This window comes from Poecilia formosa, unplaced genomic scaffold, assembly GCF_000485575.1.
Source record: "Poecilia formosa unplaced genomic scaffold, Poecilia_formosa-5.1.2 Scaffold33, whole genome shotgun sequence".
Taxonomy (NCBI): Eukaryota; Metazoa; Chordata; class Actinopteri; order Cyprinodontiformes; family Poeciliidae; genus Poecilia; species Poecilia formosa.
The window spans coordinates 2,454,706-2,471,917 of NW_006799972.1; the positions used below are offsets into that span (position 1 = coordinate 2,454,706).

General features: G+C 40.5%; 2 protein-coding genes across 4 annotated transcripts; one reads left to right on the plus strand and one right to left on the minus strand.

The window, feature by feature from the left end:
• Window positions 1-1,972: 1,972 nt before the first annotated feature.
• On the minus strand, window positions 1,973-4,438 carry LOC103136607 (uncharacterized). 3 transcript variants are annotated; one of them, XM_016670363.1, is made up of 3 exons: window positions 4,343-4,438; window positions 4,001-4,235; window positions 1,973-2,850 (listed from the first exon to the last, which is right to left on the minus strand). In XM_016670363.1, the coding sequence occupies exons 2-3, from the start codon at window positions 4,106-4,108 to the stop codon at window positions 2,077-2,079; spliced, it is 882 nt and encodes a 293-aa protein (XP_016525849.1). In that variant the 5' UTR covers window positions 4,109-4,235; window positions 4,343-4,438; the 3' UTR covers window positions 1,973-2,076. The 3 variants fall into 3 exon arrangements, with proteins under 3 accessions (XP_016525849.1, XP_016525850.1, XP_007549988.1); XM_016670364.1 differs by having other exon boundaries at window positions 4,001-4,200; window positions 4,343-4,434; XM_007549926.2 differs by having other exon boundaries at window positions 4,001-4,200; window positions 4,289-4,431.
• A 111-nt stretch (window positions 4,439-4,549) lies between these two features.
• LOC103136553 (protein phosphatase 1 regulatory subunit 3E) lies at window positions 4,550-9,834 on the plus strand. Its single transcript, XM_007549858.2, has 2 exons — window positions 4,550-4,818; window positions 4,942-9,834. Exon 2 carries the CDS (start codon window positions 5,205-5,207, stop codon window positions 6,087-6,089), a length of 885 nt encoding a protein of 294 aa, XP_007549920.1. The 5' UTR covers window positions 4,550-4,818; window positions 4,942-5,204; the 3' UTR covers window positions 6,090-9,834.
• Window positions 9,835-17,212: the final 7,378 nt, after the last annotated feature.

Genomic DNA, 17,212 nt, shown 5'->3' on the forward strand with positions numbered 1-17,212 from the left:
AGAGCTGCATGTTAAAGTAGTTGACTGATGCACAATGGAAACCTTACAAACAAATGATTTAACAAGGCTGTTTTGTGCAAAAATTAGAATGACTGAAATTCCAATCTAGTCTAGAATTGAATATGCACACGACATTGTGCATATTTAATTCTAGACTGTTGGGTGTTGCAGCTCTAGGGTGAAACTCAACCTTTAAAAGTCTGATTTATTATGTCAGTAATTCAATTCAAAAAGTCAAACTTGTAGATGTATTACACACACTGATGGGGTTTTTTTTTCAGTATTACTGGTCATTTTCATTTGGCTTGTATCTAACAAATCCCAGAAAATTAGAATATTACATGATTAATTAATCATATGTAGAAATGCTTTGCACACATTGATAGATTGAAGACTACAACTTAACAGTTGACCGGTTGTTAATTTATTGCTCTGTGTTAACTCCTCTTTTAAGATGAATATTATTTATTGGCATTCTATTTGGAAATCAAAGCACCAGAGTCGTGCTTTCCAATATGTCCTTAAAAAAAAAAACATTCCTTATTGATTTTATTTAATAATTTCTTTCTAGAAAACTACATTTTTGGTAGTGGATTTGTATGAATTTGACTATTTGAATTGAATTGTTGAAATAAAACTAAGTACAACTGACAATAGCCTGAGTTATAGAAATAAACAGTTGGCAAGTTAGATTAAAATAATTGTTAAATTGAAAGTCCAAAATTGAAAGCTATTTTCCTTTACTATTATGATAAAAGTATTTTCAATGTAGCTTAACCAAATGTTCATACTGATTTGTACCACCTAGTTGGCATCAAGAGGATCAGCGTGGCTTTAAAGTTTAGATGATTTTAATATAATATTTAATAAAGCCACAAACTGAATCAGGAAGTGAGTTGGACTTTTCATTGGGTCTCTTTGCATTGCTGCCAGGTAACAAGAACAGCTGTTAAAGCACTTATGGGAAGAAATTAGAGGAAAAATACAGCTTGGACCAAAGGATGTGGTATGCAGGTTTACATATTAAGTAGCTGTTTCTTGTTCACATTCCTCCTGTCTTTATCTTTCTTTTTGTTTTTTTGCTTGTTTCTTTGAGGTATTTTTTTAATGTTTTGTTTGATTCATTAAAACATTTTTACATTCGCCTAGTAAAGAAAACCCATTCGGTTGGCAGGGTGTCCTTTAAAGGAAATGTTCTTTGTCTTTTCAAACATAACTGCAGATGGGAAGGAAGCATTTTGTATTTATTTTGTGTTATAAAGGTATTTTGCAAACGTGTTATTTTTATGACACCTATGTCGATTACAACTGCACCGGTACTGGTAATGTTCCAGAATTTAGAAAATATCTTAAACCAGTCGCAGTGGAGCAGTTGTCACTGTCGGCTCTCAGAGGCTAATTTAGACCATTTTGTTCCTGTTGATTATTGCTTGTAGTAGATATTAAGGATATGGAAAGCAGCAAACATATTGCTTTCCTCCTACAGCTTGCCACAGCTTCATCATCAGCAGCTGTCTAACTGTTAATGGTGCCAGATGGTTCTTAAGGAAGCAAATGTGGATGACCTATTCAATCCGAAAAAACATTTTTATAGTTATTGATCTAATTTACTAGTCTTGAGAGGCACAAACTGTAAAAATGAGTATTATTCTAATGCCTTTAAAATGGCAAACAATTAAATTTAGTGCATAATATTTCCTCGGTGTACTTAAATATATATATATGCTATCATTAACCTTAATTCCCTCTGCAGCTCATCTTCAACTCTCAACACAACTTAAAATAGCATTATATTCCACTGCACTGGGACAGCAGATATTGTGCTCCGCTCACCAGACACATTGGTGGTTTCAGATTGCATTTAACGCCTAAATAGGTATGAAATATAATAGCTGTGCACACAAAATTCATTATAACCAACAGAAACAGTCAGTGTGGAGCCATCGGAAGCACTGAAAAAGGACCGTCGGTGTATAATAAAACACTTAAACTTTCCATGCATTTATTTGATTGAATTTAACCGTCAGTGATGAGACGTTTGTTCCAAAAGCCTCGCAACACACAAAGTTCTTATTCCTAGATGAGCAGACTCTTGGCAGGCACCAGGGGTTGAATCATGCCTCGTGGCATGTTCTTCCCCAGAGAGTACACCGTGGGATGCAATGTGTCCATTCTGGGAGATATGGATGATTTCCTCCTGTTTGGGACAGAAACACAACCACTGAGGGACAAGTTGGGGCTTTGCTGGCGCTGCTGATGGCTGTCATTTGAGGAAGAGGAGGAAACGGGACGCTCTAAGTTAGCCGTAGCATTCAGTCCTGTCCGAGTTGCTTTGATCCCCTTCTCGAGCCTGCAAAGACTTTTTGCATCTGCCGTCTTCTTGCCTTTGTTGTCTTTCTGGAGTGAACTGATGGGAGGTAAAAATTTGAAGTTTTTGATGGGAACCATTGTGACGTCGTGCCTAACAGTGTGCTTCTGAGCTTTCGAGGATTTGCTCTCTGGCGGAGAAGATTGTGAGGTGTGGCGAAGCACTGGACTTGTCTCTCGTGCCACCCATTTCTTCTCCGAGGAACCGGGTACAGATTTCTGAGTGGCACTGTGGCGAGGTGACGTTGCTTGATCTTGAGGTCCTAGTTGATGGTTCGGCGATGCGGCTTCCTTTACGTTAGGCTGGCCCGTATTCGGCTTGCAGTGCTGCTCCATCAGGCTGGCTGTGCTGCCTACTTTAGGGGGCGTTCGGTTGGTCCCCGAAGTGGCCGGGCTTTCAGCCTCCTTTTGCTTTGCCATGTCCTGGCCCTTCTGATTCATCATTACGCAGCACAAAGGAGAGACTCTGTCCCAACCGTGGACCTGTTGTAAAACCAGATTTGAGATTAAACTGAGCAATAGTTTTATGTCTAGACATAAAACCTATGAAATAAATTACTCCAACGAAAAGAAATGATGTATGAAACTTTTCAAAGCACGAGTGTTGCCAAGTGAAGGTTTTAATAGTGTAAATGCATTTTGGTCATTTTAATAATTTCCTGTAACCCCTTGGCCCTCTCCTATTTAAATAATAACTTATAGTTAAATATAAATATCCATATCTTTCAAAGGTGCATACATGTATTTCTATCTTTGATCTAATAATGCAAGCAATGGACAATTATTGATTTATATATTTATCTAAAATGCGCAGGGGATAACAACTAGGGATTCACTAATTGTTCACCAGATGAAGTGAAAATGTCAACCAGGTTTAGTTAAAAATTGTATTATTTATTTTTTGGAGATACACAAGTCAGACTATCACTTAGATTTATTTATTTTTTTTCTCTAGCCGATTTAGATTATGACAGATTCTCCAGGACTAAAGCAGATAAACAAGAAAAATAAGATCTTGGCTCGAGGTATGTAATCTGACAAAGTATTTTAAAAAATAATTGAAAGAATTACAAAATTACATCTGCAGCGTTTTGAGCACAACCACTGGCAGAAAATCCCCTTTCAGCCCTCTGGCTTTCATTAGTCTTGAGGAAGTGTTTAAGTGGTTTGAAAAGAAAGTACACCAAGCAGTAAGTACACAAAAAAAGCCACAGACCTGTAAAGGACTGGTGTTAGTGTTGGAAAATTATCAGGCCAAACTTTGGAACTTAATCCAGGGGAGAGGTTGTTAAAAGGCTTGAAGCATAGCTGGAGTTTCAAAAAAACTAATAAATAACTAAGAAATCTGCTGATGCTCAGCAACTGAAAACTGGCTATTTTAAGGTTTAACCAACCTGATGTGAGAGAAGTCACGCTTAAGTGTGGAAAGTCAATAAAACAAACAAAAAAAAAAGTGATAAATCTTTTAACATAGATTCAGATTGGTTTGGGTAACCTTTTTTTCTCAGAAACTGTAATTTGAAAGTCAAGGTATCATTATGTCATAGTTTGAAGCATTTAGATGTGACAAGCAGAAGGACAGGGGACACGCATTTTCACAAATATACTCTTTAAAAGCATAAAGATTACTTACAGCATGTTCCCAACCGGGGTAACAATGCCACTCATGTGGTTCTAGGTCTCTCATGAAGCTCTGCTCGCTAATATCTAGGAGGGCATCGATATGTTTCCTCTCTGGCATCTCCAAAAGCTTTGACTCCAAGTCTTCTATGTCTATTGCTGCCTTGTCATATTTGTGTTGCTCCTCCTCGTCATTGTTAACTTGTGGTGCGTCTTAGGAGTTGATATGCGATATGTATAATCAAGTGCTGTTTCGGTTAACACAAGATACAATTCCAAAGCTTTTACTAACCAAACTCACCAAAAACACTCACACTGACTCCTTTTAACATTTTGAGTGCGTCAGTCCACTAACCTCTCAGAATAGCATGCCGTTACTAGATGTGTTTACTCCTGAACTGCAGCGGAGGAAGTTGTGAATGCCTTCAGAGAGCAGCGGTGTCGTCGTCATGGTAACGGGGAGAGCGTGACGTTGGGACCACGGAAGGGCAGCAATAACCTCAGCAACTAGAATATACAATTACTACACCGACAGCATGTGAGGGGTGAATGTCAGGCGGCAGGCTAATCAAACAGTTCAATTAAATACAAAACTAATTTTATGAGTTTGGATTTACGCATGCGTCGGGAACTCTCGAACAGAGCAGAAAGCTCCTTTAGATGTGAATAATATATTTTTGAACTGCGTATGTGTTTGGGCGGAGCTGCGTTTAATAACGGGGAAGTTAACAGGTTTTGTTGCTTCAGAAGGAGGAAACCATTTTGGTCAGTTGATACGTGAACTTCTGCACGTAGGCTGTCGTGTACGTCAGTACGCTCAATTCATGCAAGGTAGCTCTCTGAAAGGAATGCTAGCTTACTTCTTTAAAATGCAAGTGGCTGTTACTGACGATTTTTACTTGCTCTTCCTCTCTCTCTCTCTCTCTTTCTCTGTTTCTGCTTTTCATTGAGCAGAACGTGAGCTCGAGTTGCCGTCTCCCCGCAGCTGCAGTCCAGCTCTCAGCTGCGGAACAACAATCGCTCGGTTAATTGGTCCAGAGCTGCGGAGTGTCAGCGTCTGACGCAACAGGAGCACCTATCCGCGAGGGGGACACTGATACCTGAGCACTGTATGTCTTGACTCGCCGGGTGTACTTCATCACGACCAGCTCGGTTCTGCAGTGCAGGTCGCCCTGGCGCTCAAGCAAAGCCCCAGTGTGTGCGTCCCATCCGTGGAAATGCTGCCTCCGAAGAACTGCCTCCCGAGGAACTACAGCTGCATTGCGGGGCTCTTCGGAAGCCTGACCGCGGCCAACCCGAGACTGGAGGATGGAGAGGAGTGTGATGTGATGAACGGCTCGTGTGAACCCATGGAGAACCCGGTGGTGGACGAGAGGCCACGGGGCAGGGAGATTTTTCTCAAGACCCCGCAGAGCCCGAATCTCCGCCGCAGGTGCAAATCGCTCCCTACGCCTATGGAGAGAGCGAAGTTGGAGATCGCACGCAGCAGAAGTCCGACCAGTCAGAAAAAGGTGCGCTTCGCTGACTCCCTGGGCTTGGAGCTCATCAGTGTGAAGCACTTCGACGATGCGGACGACCCGGAGGTGCCGGAGCGCATTTTGGCGAAGCTGCCCAAGGCGACGCTCCATCACCTTGACACAAAGTTCCCCCGCGCTCCCGCGCAGTCCGTGTTCATGGAGCTGCAGTTCACAAACCCAGGCACGCTACCTGACTTCGAGCAGAAAGTCAGAGAGGTGAAGGTGCTGCTGGAGACGGTGCAAACGGACGACTTCACCCTCTCCGGCTTTGTGCGCGTCTTGAATCTGGCCTTTGAGAAGAGCGTCTCTTTGCGCTATTCCCTGAACAACTGGATAACCTTCATGGACAGCTTGGCCACCTACGTTCCAGACTCGAGCGACGGCGTCACTGACAAGTTCAGCTTCAAGATTGTCATGCCCACCTACTTAGATAACGGGGGCACCTTGCAGTTCGCCATTAAATACTGTGTCGGCGGACACGAATTCTGGGACAATAACAACGGGAACAACTACAAGGTGCGTCGCCATCGGCTAAAGATGTCGCCACCTCGGGAGTGGGAAAATGGTTGGATCCACTTTATCTGAGTGATGGGGCTCCGATTTTACGCACCCGATTAAGTGCGTTATCTGCGCGTAATGATCTCCGGGTAGACCTTAATGTAACGACTGTAGCCTGTTAAATGTTTGGATTCATTTCTTCTGTCATAATCAGCCACTAACATGCTGTGACAGAAAATATTGACCCATGCTATTTCCAAACAGCTGCCCTGTTGTGATGACATTACATTGACTGGTTGAGCCTGACAGGGGCCCAGCAGGAGGGGCGGGGATGCAGTCTGATATATATATATATATATATATTTTTTTTTTTTTTTTTGCTTTGATGTCAGGGCTCGGTGAAGCTTGGTGCCCTTTGGGGGACGGGGTTGGGGGGTGTCATGCTCAAATGATGTAATATGCCACGGAAAACGCCAGCTTCAGGCTTTACTACTCACGTCAGGAGAGGTTGTAACATTTAGCTGCTTCGATTTTGCATTTTTGTGTAGCGTGCTTATAGATTTAACGGTAAACAGAAAGCCTTACTGCATAGCTGTCTGGGTCCGGAGTCCCTCAGTGATCTCCTGCAGTCTTTGGACACCTCCGCTGAAACGGGGGACAAAATCTAAATTAAATAATTTAACGTATATTATATAAACATCAGAGATATTAATATGAAAAAGATATTTTATGTACTAAATAATAATTTCCTATGAGATTCTATCAAAAAAAAGCCTTATTCTATTTGAAATATATGTTATTTTTGTGCAATATTGTCACCCTTTTGGAGAAAACTAACTATTAAATAGTTATCAAGCGATGTATCCAGCCAGCATTTGTGTTTGGTCGCCATGTGAATCTTACTGTGGCTGGTTTGGAAACTAAAGACTTTAAAGTTTTATTTGTGACTCTTTGAGGCCTTTTAGCTCAAACATTCTCAAAGTACAAAGATAAGAATACCAATCCTACTGGGGTTTTTTTTAAGATGACCTTGATATAGTTACCATATTTAATCACAACTCTTATTACAGCCCCCCTCCACCCCCCAGATAGTAAATGGTACAGTTATTGCACAAGCCTAGTTTTAAGTGGACCCTAGTGTACAATTGGCTACTTGTCTGGAACCTAAGATGAGAACCATGAAGGCATTTAGCTGGATTTCGAATTATTATTAAGAAAACTATTTCAATTTTAGAAATCCATCTAGGACCCATATAGATGCATCAAAGCTGTAGACAATCCCATTTGGGACCCATTATTCAGCACAGGTCCTTCTTGAATGTGCTCTACATGTGAATGCTGGCTGGGTTGGGGGGTGAGGCGGGACGTTAGTTGGGTTGTAATAATTTGCCTTCATGTTATTTTAATCTGTAGCATTAATTCGATATTATTTCCAGACAACAAAACAGTGCAATTCTTTTAATAGGGTTGTGTTTATACACGATGGGAACCACTTCTTCTTACATTGCTGTCTTGAAAATGTTTCTTCCCACCGACTGCGCTGCTCCGACATGGTTGTTCTTCCAATCAGGAAAACGTATGCAGAGGCCGTGTGAGCAGTTAAGTTTACCTCACTTTATTTACGTACTTCCTCCTCTTCAGGTCAGCGGTGGCGATGGAGCAGATGGTATTTATAGTAATTATTTTTACATTCAAACAAAAGCGTTTTATTGTATATTCACAGATGGAAATATTTTAGATTCTCGATTGCACTGTTCGCGTTGTTTCCACAAGGCAGTTTTGTCTGTAGACAAAGTAGCTACTACAGACGCCTGCTTTTAAACAGCTTCTGCTGCTGTAAAGGTACTCGATAGTCATCACTTTGCAAGGACGCTGTCCCTTTGCACTTCACAGGAATGACCAAACAATGTCAGCCGTTATTTATTTCTGCAGCTCGTCTCACCGCTTGTTTTTCATGCCGTAGTCACGGATTCATCTGATCCATGCCGTGGGTTTGTTTCCAACATAAATTGGACCTGCAGATATATATTTTTTATTGAATTCTTTTTAACTTGGTCCCCTGTGCATGGTGTGCACAACAGCTTGTAAATAAACTTGAATGCAGATACCCACTTTGCTCTTTCCTCTGGAATGTTAATGCTTGAAACAACAGGAAGCAGAGGAGGAGGAGGAACACTCGGCGTGCTTTTAATTCCAGTCCTCTGAGTGTAGTCTGAACATCACCTTGGCCTTTATTTACATCCCCCGGGGCCTCAGAGGAAAGTTTTTCCACTGGAAGAGCCCGGAATGTGGATGAAGGCTATTCCTGTAACCACTTAGCTTGGGGTTTGGAGCTGTTCCCACTATGAATCCGTTGGTGGTGTTGGTCTTCAACTTTTGACACATGTCAGCACCCAAAGACTGAGGCTAATAATTGGCTCTGATGAGGTGCGAGGGAGACTCAGTGACATTTGCTACCACACATCTTTATTATGTACATAGCTGCAAATTGCTGTGGATATAAAAGGTCTAGTCATGCCAGATTCTGTTATGCATTGTTGAAAACAACGCGTTGTCCGCCTATGTGTACTCGTTGGTCAAGCGGTGTAATATCTCACCTTTGATTTTCAAAGGTGAGATAACAAATAGATAGAAACACCAAATATATATATATATCCCAGCCAACAAAAAGTGAATTTCTTACATCGAAGACTTTCACCGCCACCTGATCGGATTTTCTATGTTAGAAAAATCTGATGGGGCTTCTTAACTTGAATGACTTTTCACATTCTCCTTTCTCGTGGTACTAAATTGTAATAAACGTGCACAAGTCAGTTTTAGCTCGATGTTGTTCTCGGTGCATCCCGATCATAGAGTCAACAAAAGGGCCTGAGGTTTCATTAGACACTCACCTGTATGTAAACATCATAATTTGCATCAAAACACAGAAATATGTTACCGTGTATGTAATTGTGTCCGTGTTTCACGCTGAATGTCTTCCTATTGGTGTTCTGTGTATTTTTGAAGCATTTCCAATCCTTATTGGTACAAATGGTTCAGTCATTCGATGCTGCAAAATTATAGGAAGTTCTCTCAGTCAATTAACACACAAGTCTAATTGTAGAGCTGGAACATGTTATTATGTTTAGTCTTGCAGTAATTGTGGATGTCGGTTGGATTTGCTTGATTTTTACCCTGATATTAGCCAGAATTTGAGTCACACATCTGGGGAAAAAAAAAAAAAAAAAGGCATGTGCACTTTGTTTCGATGCAAACTGCTCACTGTGTGAGTGATTCGTATCACGGTTGATGGGGGACGCAAGTGAGGAAAGATTGTAGACTTTATGAACTCTGGACAGCAGCTGGGGACATGTAAAGCCTGAATAGGAAATGTCAGATGCACTTTGGTGCTCGATAGCTTTTTGCATGAATGGCTCATGATTGTAGCTAATACTGAGCAGTCGAAGCAGGTCGAATGCAGGCAGAGGAGGAAAAGGGATGTGTATTTGTCTCTGAAAGTTTCTCCTTGGAAATCTTTTCCAGCTTTTAGCACATTGTGCTGCTCTTGTGTCTCAGTCCGTCTAATGTATTATAACTTGATGACACTGGTATTTTTTTATTATTATTATTATTATTATTATTATTATTATTATTTATCTTCTTTTATTTGCATCTTTTCAGAACTATTTGTTTTAACATCTACACTGTGAGTTCCTTGTCCTTTATTCTGTGAAAGTTCTTCTATGTTTGCACGTTAAGCAGAAACGTACTGTCATGTTTACGTTTAGCTTGTAATGTAATTCCATACTTTGTTAAATTAATGCTTAATAAAAGCTTTTGTGATGGAAAACAATCTTTCTCTGTCTTTTGAGCTCACGGCCACCCAACTAGAAGTGTAAAAATATTTCTCGGTTCTTCGAAGTGACTGTATTCCCAAGTAGTTTCAGTAGCAGGTCAGTCAGACATCTCATTTCAGTAGACCTGCCATTGGCCGCCACTCTTGAAGCAGATCTCTGCACCGGGCTTCAGCACGACGCCATTATGAACCTGCCTAAGGACATGTCCTTGAATTGATTTCTGCTCTGACACCGCTCCTCTGTTTACAGGAAGGGGGGCTCGAATCAGGAGAAAGTGCAGGAGAAGGAGTCAAAAAATGTGAAAGGCATTTCAGAAAAAAGAAAAAAAAACAAATGTATCTTGTGTGATAAAGACTAATAGTACAGTTCTTTAACTAGAGAATTAAGGAAGGTGCATTTTATTTTTTCTTGAATTATTTTAACGTTTATAAAGGTTATGTTGACAGAAGATGACGCCTCTGTTTATGAAATGCAGAAGTACACGGTCAACCTTTATTTCTCGCTACCGGTTCATGTGCACACACGTGCATCAACAGCATTTCTTATCATATATTTAAATTCTTCCTATGCAGACCTTTCTTCTTTATAGTCACACAGAGCTTAACACTCTGAGGTAAACATTGGATTCACTGTCTTGCACTGAGGACACGACATGTGAATGGATGGGGTTCAAAGCGCTGGCCATGCAGTTAAAGAACTCCCGCTGGTCCATTGAAAACACGGCCATATTGGATTTAACGTGAAGGATCCACACATTTTATTCTGACATACATGTTTTTCTTGATCTGTTTTGGCAGTTAACATATTTACAAATCCTCTATTTTTTGCAAATTAGGCCAGTTACTTAAAATATGCTAATTATAACTTGAGAAGATCATAGAGCAAACCCCATTCAAGAGTTTTAGGAAGATTTATATGGGCTGTCTGAATACATAAACTGTGCCTTAGGCTTATTGCCTCTCTATCATGTCTTCCTGATGCAGTAATAATGTACAAAGAGCCACTAGATATTGAGAGCATACACTGTGTGCCGTACATGGACAGTATTTCCAGTAGGCCCATATTTCTAAAGGGAAAAATGCTTTTAGGGGGATCTTGAAAAACATTCCGGTCAAAAACTGTAAGACATAATAATTGAAGTGAACGAAAACAAAAACTGTTTAAACTTAAATGAGAAGTAAATGTTTAACTTTTTGGATTGACTTGCAAAAATAATCTTACTCTTGGATTATATTTTATGTCTTGAGATGCACCTGTGCACCCTCCAGAGTTAATCATGCAGAAGGTAAAATAGCAAACACCTTTTGCAAAAAGGAAAGTATTTCAATTAGTTTGAGTTGGCCTTGCTGAGCACCTGTAAAACAAACCAAGAATAATTGCATTACTGTTTGCGTTTATGCAACAGATCAAGTCTGTGTGTGTTGCACCTGGCTTTCTGGAGTCATATTTAGAACATGGTGGTTAACATGTTAATCTGTTTGTTAACCAGCAGAGTGCCGTCACTGAGCGGTCTTGGCTCACGGTCAAAGGAAGCTGAGTGAGGGTAGCATTGAAGGCTTCCTGACAGTTGGTGAGTGCTCTGAGTAGCAGCTTAATCCTTTCAGCAACCAGTGAATGTGGATCCATATGGCTAGTCAATGAAAACCTGCTGTGAAGCTAATTTGATTCTATGATTGGACCTACGCAGCAGCTTGCTCAGTCAATCTTGTGATTCCCCAGGATAACGATAAATGTAGATCCATCCGGTCTCACCGAGAAGTGAAGCAGGAAATTAAGATGTGGCTCATTTATCTTTGTCTTTTATGTGTTTATCTCTTGAAGATGTGTTGGATTTGCAACCATCAGCAAACCGTTTCACAGCAAGCTTAGGCTTCTTTTTTATTTTATTTTATTTTTTTACATCATTCTTGTATATTTTTAGCCATTCAGAGCTGGATCTGTTAGTGTGCTTTGATCATTATCTTGCTGCATAACCCACATTCGCTTTAGCTAAAAGTCTCAAACTGAGGGTCAGGCATCCTCATTCAAGATTTCCTGCTAAAATTCAGAAATTATGGCATCAGTTATGGCAAGTTGAACATATTCTGAAATGATTTACAAAAAAGCTGGGAACGCATTGAGGCTTCAACATCTGCTCTGAGGACATGTTGACATGTATCCAGGATCAAAAACCTCCAAATCTGGACAATTATTGAAAAGGCGGAAAACGCTCAAGCCACAGCTGTTAAGACCAACCAAATGAGTATAATCAAATCAACAACAACAACAACGTGTACGGCTTTCTGTGCAGCCAGCCGTGATGATCAGACAACATTGTCATGAAGTGCAACAACCAACAGCTGCTTACGTAACTCCTGTGTTCATGTGATGATGACGCGCTCTTCACTTCCCCTCCCCAGGCCTTGGCATTATCAGGCTGCAACAACAGACCCTGGGACGCTTTTTCAGACCAGTGCTGCTTCTCTCACCTCACCTGGAGCGTCCGTCACCTCCAATAAAAGGAAGCCACTCCAGAGCACACAAATGAGTTCTGTAGTTTTGAATTTTAATCCTTTCAGATGAGGCGTTCACAAAGATTAAAAAAGAAAAACGTATCCAAAGATGCTGATTCAGAGGCAGCCGCAGCCACATGGGGTCAGGCCATAACCTGGTCGAAGTGAGCACCAGATCTGAATAATTGATCTGCTAAGTGATCTTCTGCTGCTATGGAAAATTCATTATGTTGTTTTGAACTCACCGTGTTTGCTTCCCTGCGTCGTCACGTCATAGCATTCACTTAGACACTCTCACAAACAGGGAAAGACAAGACAGGACAGGAGTCTGACTCTATCTTCTTCAAGCTTTCCCAACCTCCCTCTCTCCTCAGCCCACTGTTTCTCATCGGCCTACCTATATTATCACAAATATAATGTCATGTGAACAATCTACATCTCTTAAGTCGGGACGTGTCAGCCATAGTTTACATACATACTGAATAATTGTTTTTCGTGAAACACAGTAAAGTCAAGCATGCGCGTAAATCCAATTCATATTGTAAAAGGAGCAGCTTATCTCCTAAACCTCCCAACAATGCTTTTAGACATGTATAATAATTCATGAGGACATCATGAGATATTAATAGAGACGGCAGCCTTAGTTTTGTGACAGGTAGTTGTTTGTGACAAAGGCAGAGCTGGTGTTCTCCGTAAGAGCCTCTATCTCTCTGAAACTCACTGCTTAACGTGGAATTTATTTGCCTTCAAGCCAACCTTTGGTAAAGCTTTTGCCATGAACCTCCCCTCCATCAGAACTCACCTCATTCTTGCAATGATGAAAAAAAAAAAAAAGAACTCAGCAAATAATGTTTTGTTGCTTTATTTACATCCTCCAAAATCCGTGGAAAGCTTCTCAAAGGATGAATCAACTAACCTAAAAAAATTTGTTTATGAGTGAGCGCCACAGTTTGTTTTGCCACAAACCATATTTGGATGCATTTCAGGAAAATTAGATGGAAGTGCTTCTGAGGGAATACTTTCTCAGCCAAACAATGGCCCTCAGCCACTACTGCATGCCACATTTCAAATTGATATATTAAGGGCCGATGTAAGATTGTATGGGACCTTAAGCAGAATTTGATTCGGAGTCCCTTTTGATGTCAGGAACATCAAAACAAATATAAAAAATATATATCTATTTGAGGGAATTCATATGAAAGCATGTCTGGGAGGCTCCGTAATGGTTTGGGGGTCCTAAGTAGTGGCTTACTTTGCTTAGAACTTGTCCTGGCTTTTGGTATATCCCTTTGATAAAAGGATCTGTTTAATCAAGAAAATAATAAGATCAATATCTAATTACATGTACACAATGGCCAATCTGGTTTGTTCTTTAAACTTTAGTTTTTCTTGTTCTTTGCTATCCTGTTTTTTTTTTCTGCCTTTTTGCTCCAGTTTTGTATTGCTTTTGAACTGAGTGATCATGTTTGATTTGATTTTCTAAATTTACATTTAATTAACGTTTCCATAAAACTGACAACTGTCTGCTGACCTCTCCATAGTACAACACAATTACCTTTTGTTTATTGTCCACCTGTCTGTTGTAATCAGTTATTTATTTCCTTTTATACCCAATCTTTCACAGCTTTTTGTAAGGAGTAGTTTTTGTACTGTAGCTGTTACCCTTTCTTTTCCAGTACGGACAAGTCTGCTGTTCCATTAAGTTGATGAGTGTGACTACTGCAGCCACAGTAAATTTTTGCACAGTCAAGAGCAAATAATTCTGGGCCAGAGGCGCGCACATAAATTATCCACTGATCCTGACAATTTTCAAGAGCAAACCAGCGATAAGCGAAATGACAAACTGAGAGAATCGGAAACAGACAGAAATAAACAGGCAGGAGGCAGATTAGAGAGAAGGGCACGTACGGAGGAGCTGTGTGTTTGAGCGATACTTAACAGACTATTATCAGTCCCAAGCTGACAGGTCTGTCACTGCCACTCAGAAAATGCCATCAACAGCAGCTACAGCCGAGGTTTGCAAAGAGGATTTCCTTTTCAAGTAAAATGTGATTATTGAACATAGCTGAGTGATTGCTACTATATCTGCTTGTGATGAATATGATGAAATGATAATTTTGTTCACAGGTCACTTATCTTGGCGTTCCTGAAAGCACCAACTCTGACTAACACTGTTTTAACTCAGACTAGGACTTGATCTGGTATTCCTTATCTTCTGCAGTTTTAGTTTCAAGTATGACAACATTTAAGTAACATCAGTAGCTATAGATCAGTTTCATCTTCAGCTATAGAGACCAATCTACATCTACTACTGATCTACTTTATTTCATGTTTTATTTCCTAACCAAAAACAAATAAATCAACACAGACAGTACGGTATTCACCAAATCATAGTGGAGATGATTTCTCAGGGCCTCAGGACATTGTGCTATGTCTCATTTAAAATCCCTACAGAAGTGTCTGTTATGTGTTTATGCACAAGGTTGTGCAAGAGGATCCATTGCGCATTGAATGGAGAAGGTCACCCTCAAATACACTCAATGTTTCTTTCTAAGGATGCTTGTCGAAGAAACCCTGGATGTGCAGCTTTTTCCAGCTTTGTATCTCAGGTGACTTTAGATGCTCATTTTTGTCTCCTCCACCGGCACTTTATCACAGAGAATGATGTCAATGACTGTCACTCTGGCTCTCATTTACAAAGGAAGGGGAAAGAAAAAACAAAAACAAAAACAAAAAAATACGACACACCACTATCCGCTGTTGGGAAGCACAGCCTGACGCGTGAGTGATTCAGCAAAACGTGACCGCTGTCAGTACGGATATTTGTTAGTGGCTATCCCTCCCTGCAGCTGGAGCCTCTGTGTATCCACCAAGCAGCAGAAGCGATCCACGAATATGAAAACACAGTGAACTTGTTCAATGCGTACATATTTGTGTGAGAGGGTGTGTGTATATTTAGGCTGCCCTCTGCAAACGTTTCTGCCTTTGGTAGCCCGAATCATATCCGGGCTACCAAGATACAGCCTTTCCCCTGTATCTCTGTGAGCCCTTGTTGCCTTCGGGTGCACAGGATTCACAACAGGTCTCATAAATTAACGATGGCGGTGCACTCTCTCACACCTCTCGTCTTGTCTGGCTTCCATCCCAAAGCACTCTCCGCGTCTCTCTCCGTCTCCCTCGCAGACACGGGGAGGTCACATGGAGCCAGTGTGTGACGACATGAGCTGGAGTTTTGCTTTTGGAAAAAAGAAGGATGTTCGACGCCAAGTCCAGTTGTATGGGTTTTTTATTTTTTATTTGATGCAATACATGGATGTGTACACAGCGCTGAAATATGCATGAGGAAATATTTCAGTTTATTTCAGAGCAGGAAATGGCTGCAGACTCTTAGGTCAGCTGCTGAGCTAAACCTCACTGAAGAGTTCAGTTGTCTGAGTATTGTTTTGGGTTATATCTACATTTATAGCACAGATGCTTAAAAGGTGGGATTCATTTATTTAACATTTCAAGATCAATATATCCTATTTCACCAAGTACTCCAAAATATAAAAAGGTATTTGAACAATTTCAAGTTTTCAGAGCCTTTTAAGTAATTTTTGCTGTTTGCTAAAATAATGATTCAACATGCACAATAGCAGAATTACATCTGAACTGTTTTGAACACCGAAACAGTTGCATCATGCTAAAGATAGTTTTCCGTGTATTTATTTATTTTTTTTACATTTTTTTATTTTTTTTATTTTGTGCACACGTGTAGAAAAATCGGTTTCAGTGTGATGAGTCAAACTGATGATCTTCATGCATGTGTGCACCCAGACTCCATATGGTGTCTTATCTGGGGAAGCGATTCAGGCTCTCTGCTGCCCTCTGGTGTTCTATCATCTGAAAACTTTACAGAGAGAAATAGATGTGAGGCCTCAGGTCTCTTTTTGGACAAAAGTCAAAAAAACATTGTCCAACAAAGTTCATCCTGGACAAAGAAGCCAAGATTACAAGAAGAGAAACTTTCTCAGTGAACTTCTGTGGGAAGTTATCGAAAAGGCCGCAGACGGTCCAACTCTGCATCTTGTCAGACAAACCTTTGAGGAACAACATAGCAAAATTTTGATCTTGCTTTTGAGAAAAACTGGAGGATTAAACGTGGACGTACTCTCAGAGGTATCAGAAGAGCTAGGTGAAAGGATTTTCCAGAGTATTGCGAGAGATGCATTCCACTTTGCATCTGGACTGCATTTAATTGCACTACTGGATTACCCAGAAGGACACAAAGTAATTGTATAAAAATTCAAGCGTCACCTGGAGAATCCTGTTCCTCCAAAGAAAATGTTTAAGTCTACAAAAAGAAAGATCAGAAAAACTTTTTTTTCCTAATGAGGACTTGTACTCAGATGAAAACTGCCTGAGTGACGAGTATACTAAGGCAGGAATGGATCCTGAAGAATTTTTGAAGGAAGCGAACAAGATGGGTTTCAAACGTGGAACGGAAGATGAAAGGAGAGTTATGGTGGAAACAATTCTTTGGAGATTGATTTATAAGTCTAGTAACAGATCTAGTTATGCAGCTTACAAAATAAAGCACACCGAACCTGTACATAAAAAGCTTGCTCCAAAAATCTGGGAGAAAGTAAAATACATTGATTTTGTCTTTTTTGAGAATATGGAACGAAAACTCTGCCGAGACATCTTACAACTTCTCTGGGGCAATGAAGATGTGGTTCGAGAGTTGTTGTTCAAGATGATTAAAAGTGACAACCCAATAGTAATTTACAAGGTGGTAGAGAGCTTCAGAAGGAACCTGGCACGACCGACAAACAAACAATCTTCAAGAAAACTTCCTTCAAAAGACATGGAAGGTCATCAAAAAGGCTGCCTGTTGTGGAGA

Excerpts from the sequence above, each read along its gene's own strand:
- LOC103136607 (XM_007549926.2), bottom strand. The coding sequence starts at position 4,319 with ATGTTAAAAGGAGTCAGTGTGAGTGTTTTTG. Across the intron at positions 4,201-4,288 it reads AGTCAGTGTGAGTGTTTTTG|ACGCACCACAAGTTAACAAT; the intron begins GTGAGTTTGGTT and ends TCAACTCCTAAG. Across the intron at positions 2,851-4,000 it reads ACCCCGGTTGGGAACATGCT|GTCCACGGTTGGGACAGAGT; the intron begins GTAAGTAATCTT and ends GTTTTACAACAG.
- LOC103136553 (XM_007549858.2), top strand. The coding sequence starts at position 5,205 with ATGCTGCCTCCGAAGAACTGCCTCCCGAGGAACTACAGCTGCATTGCG.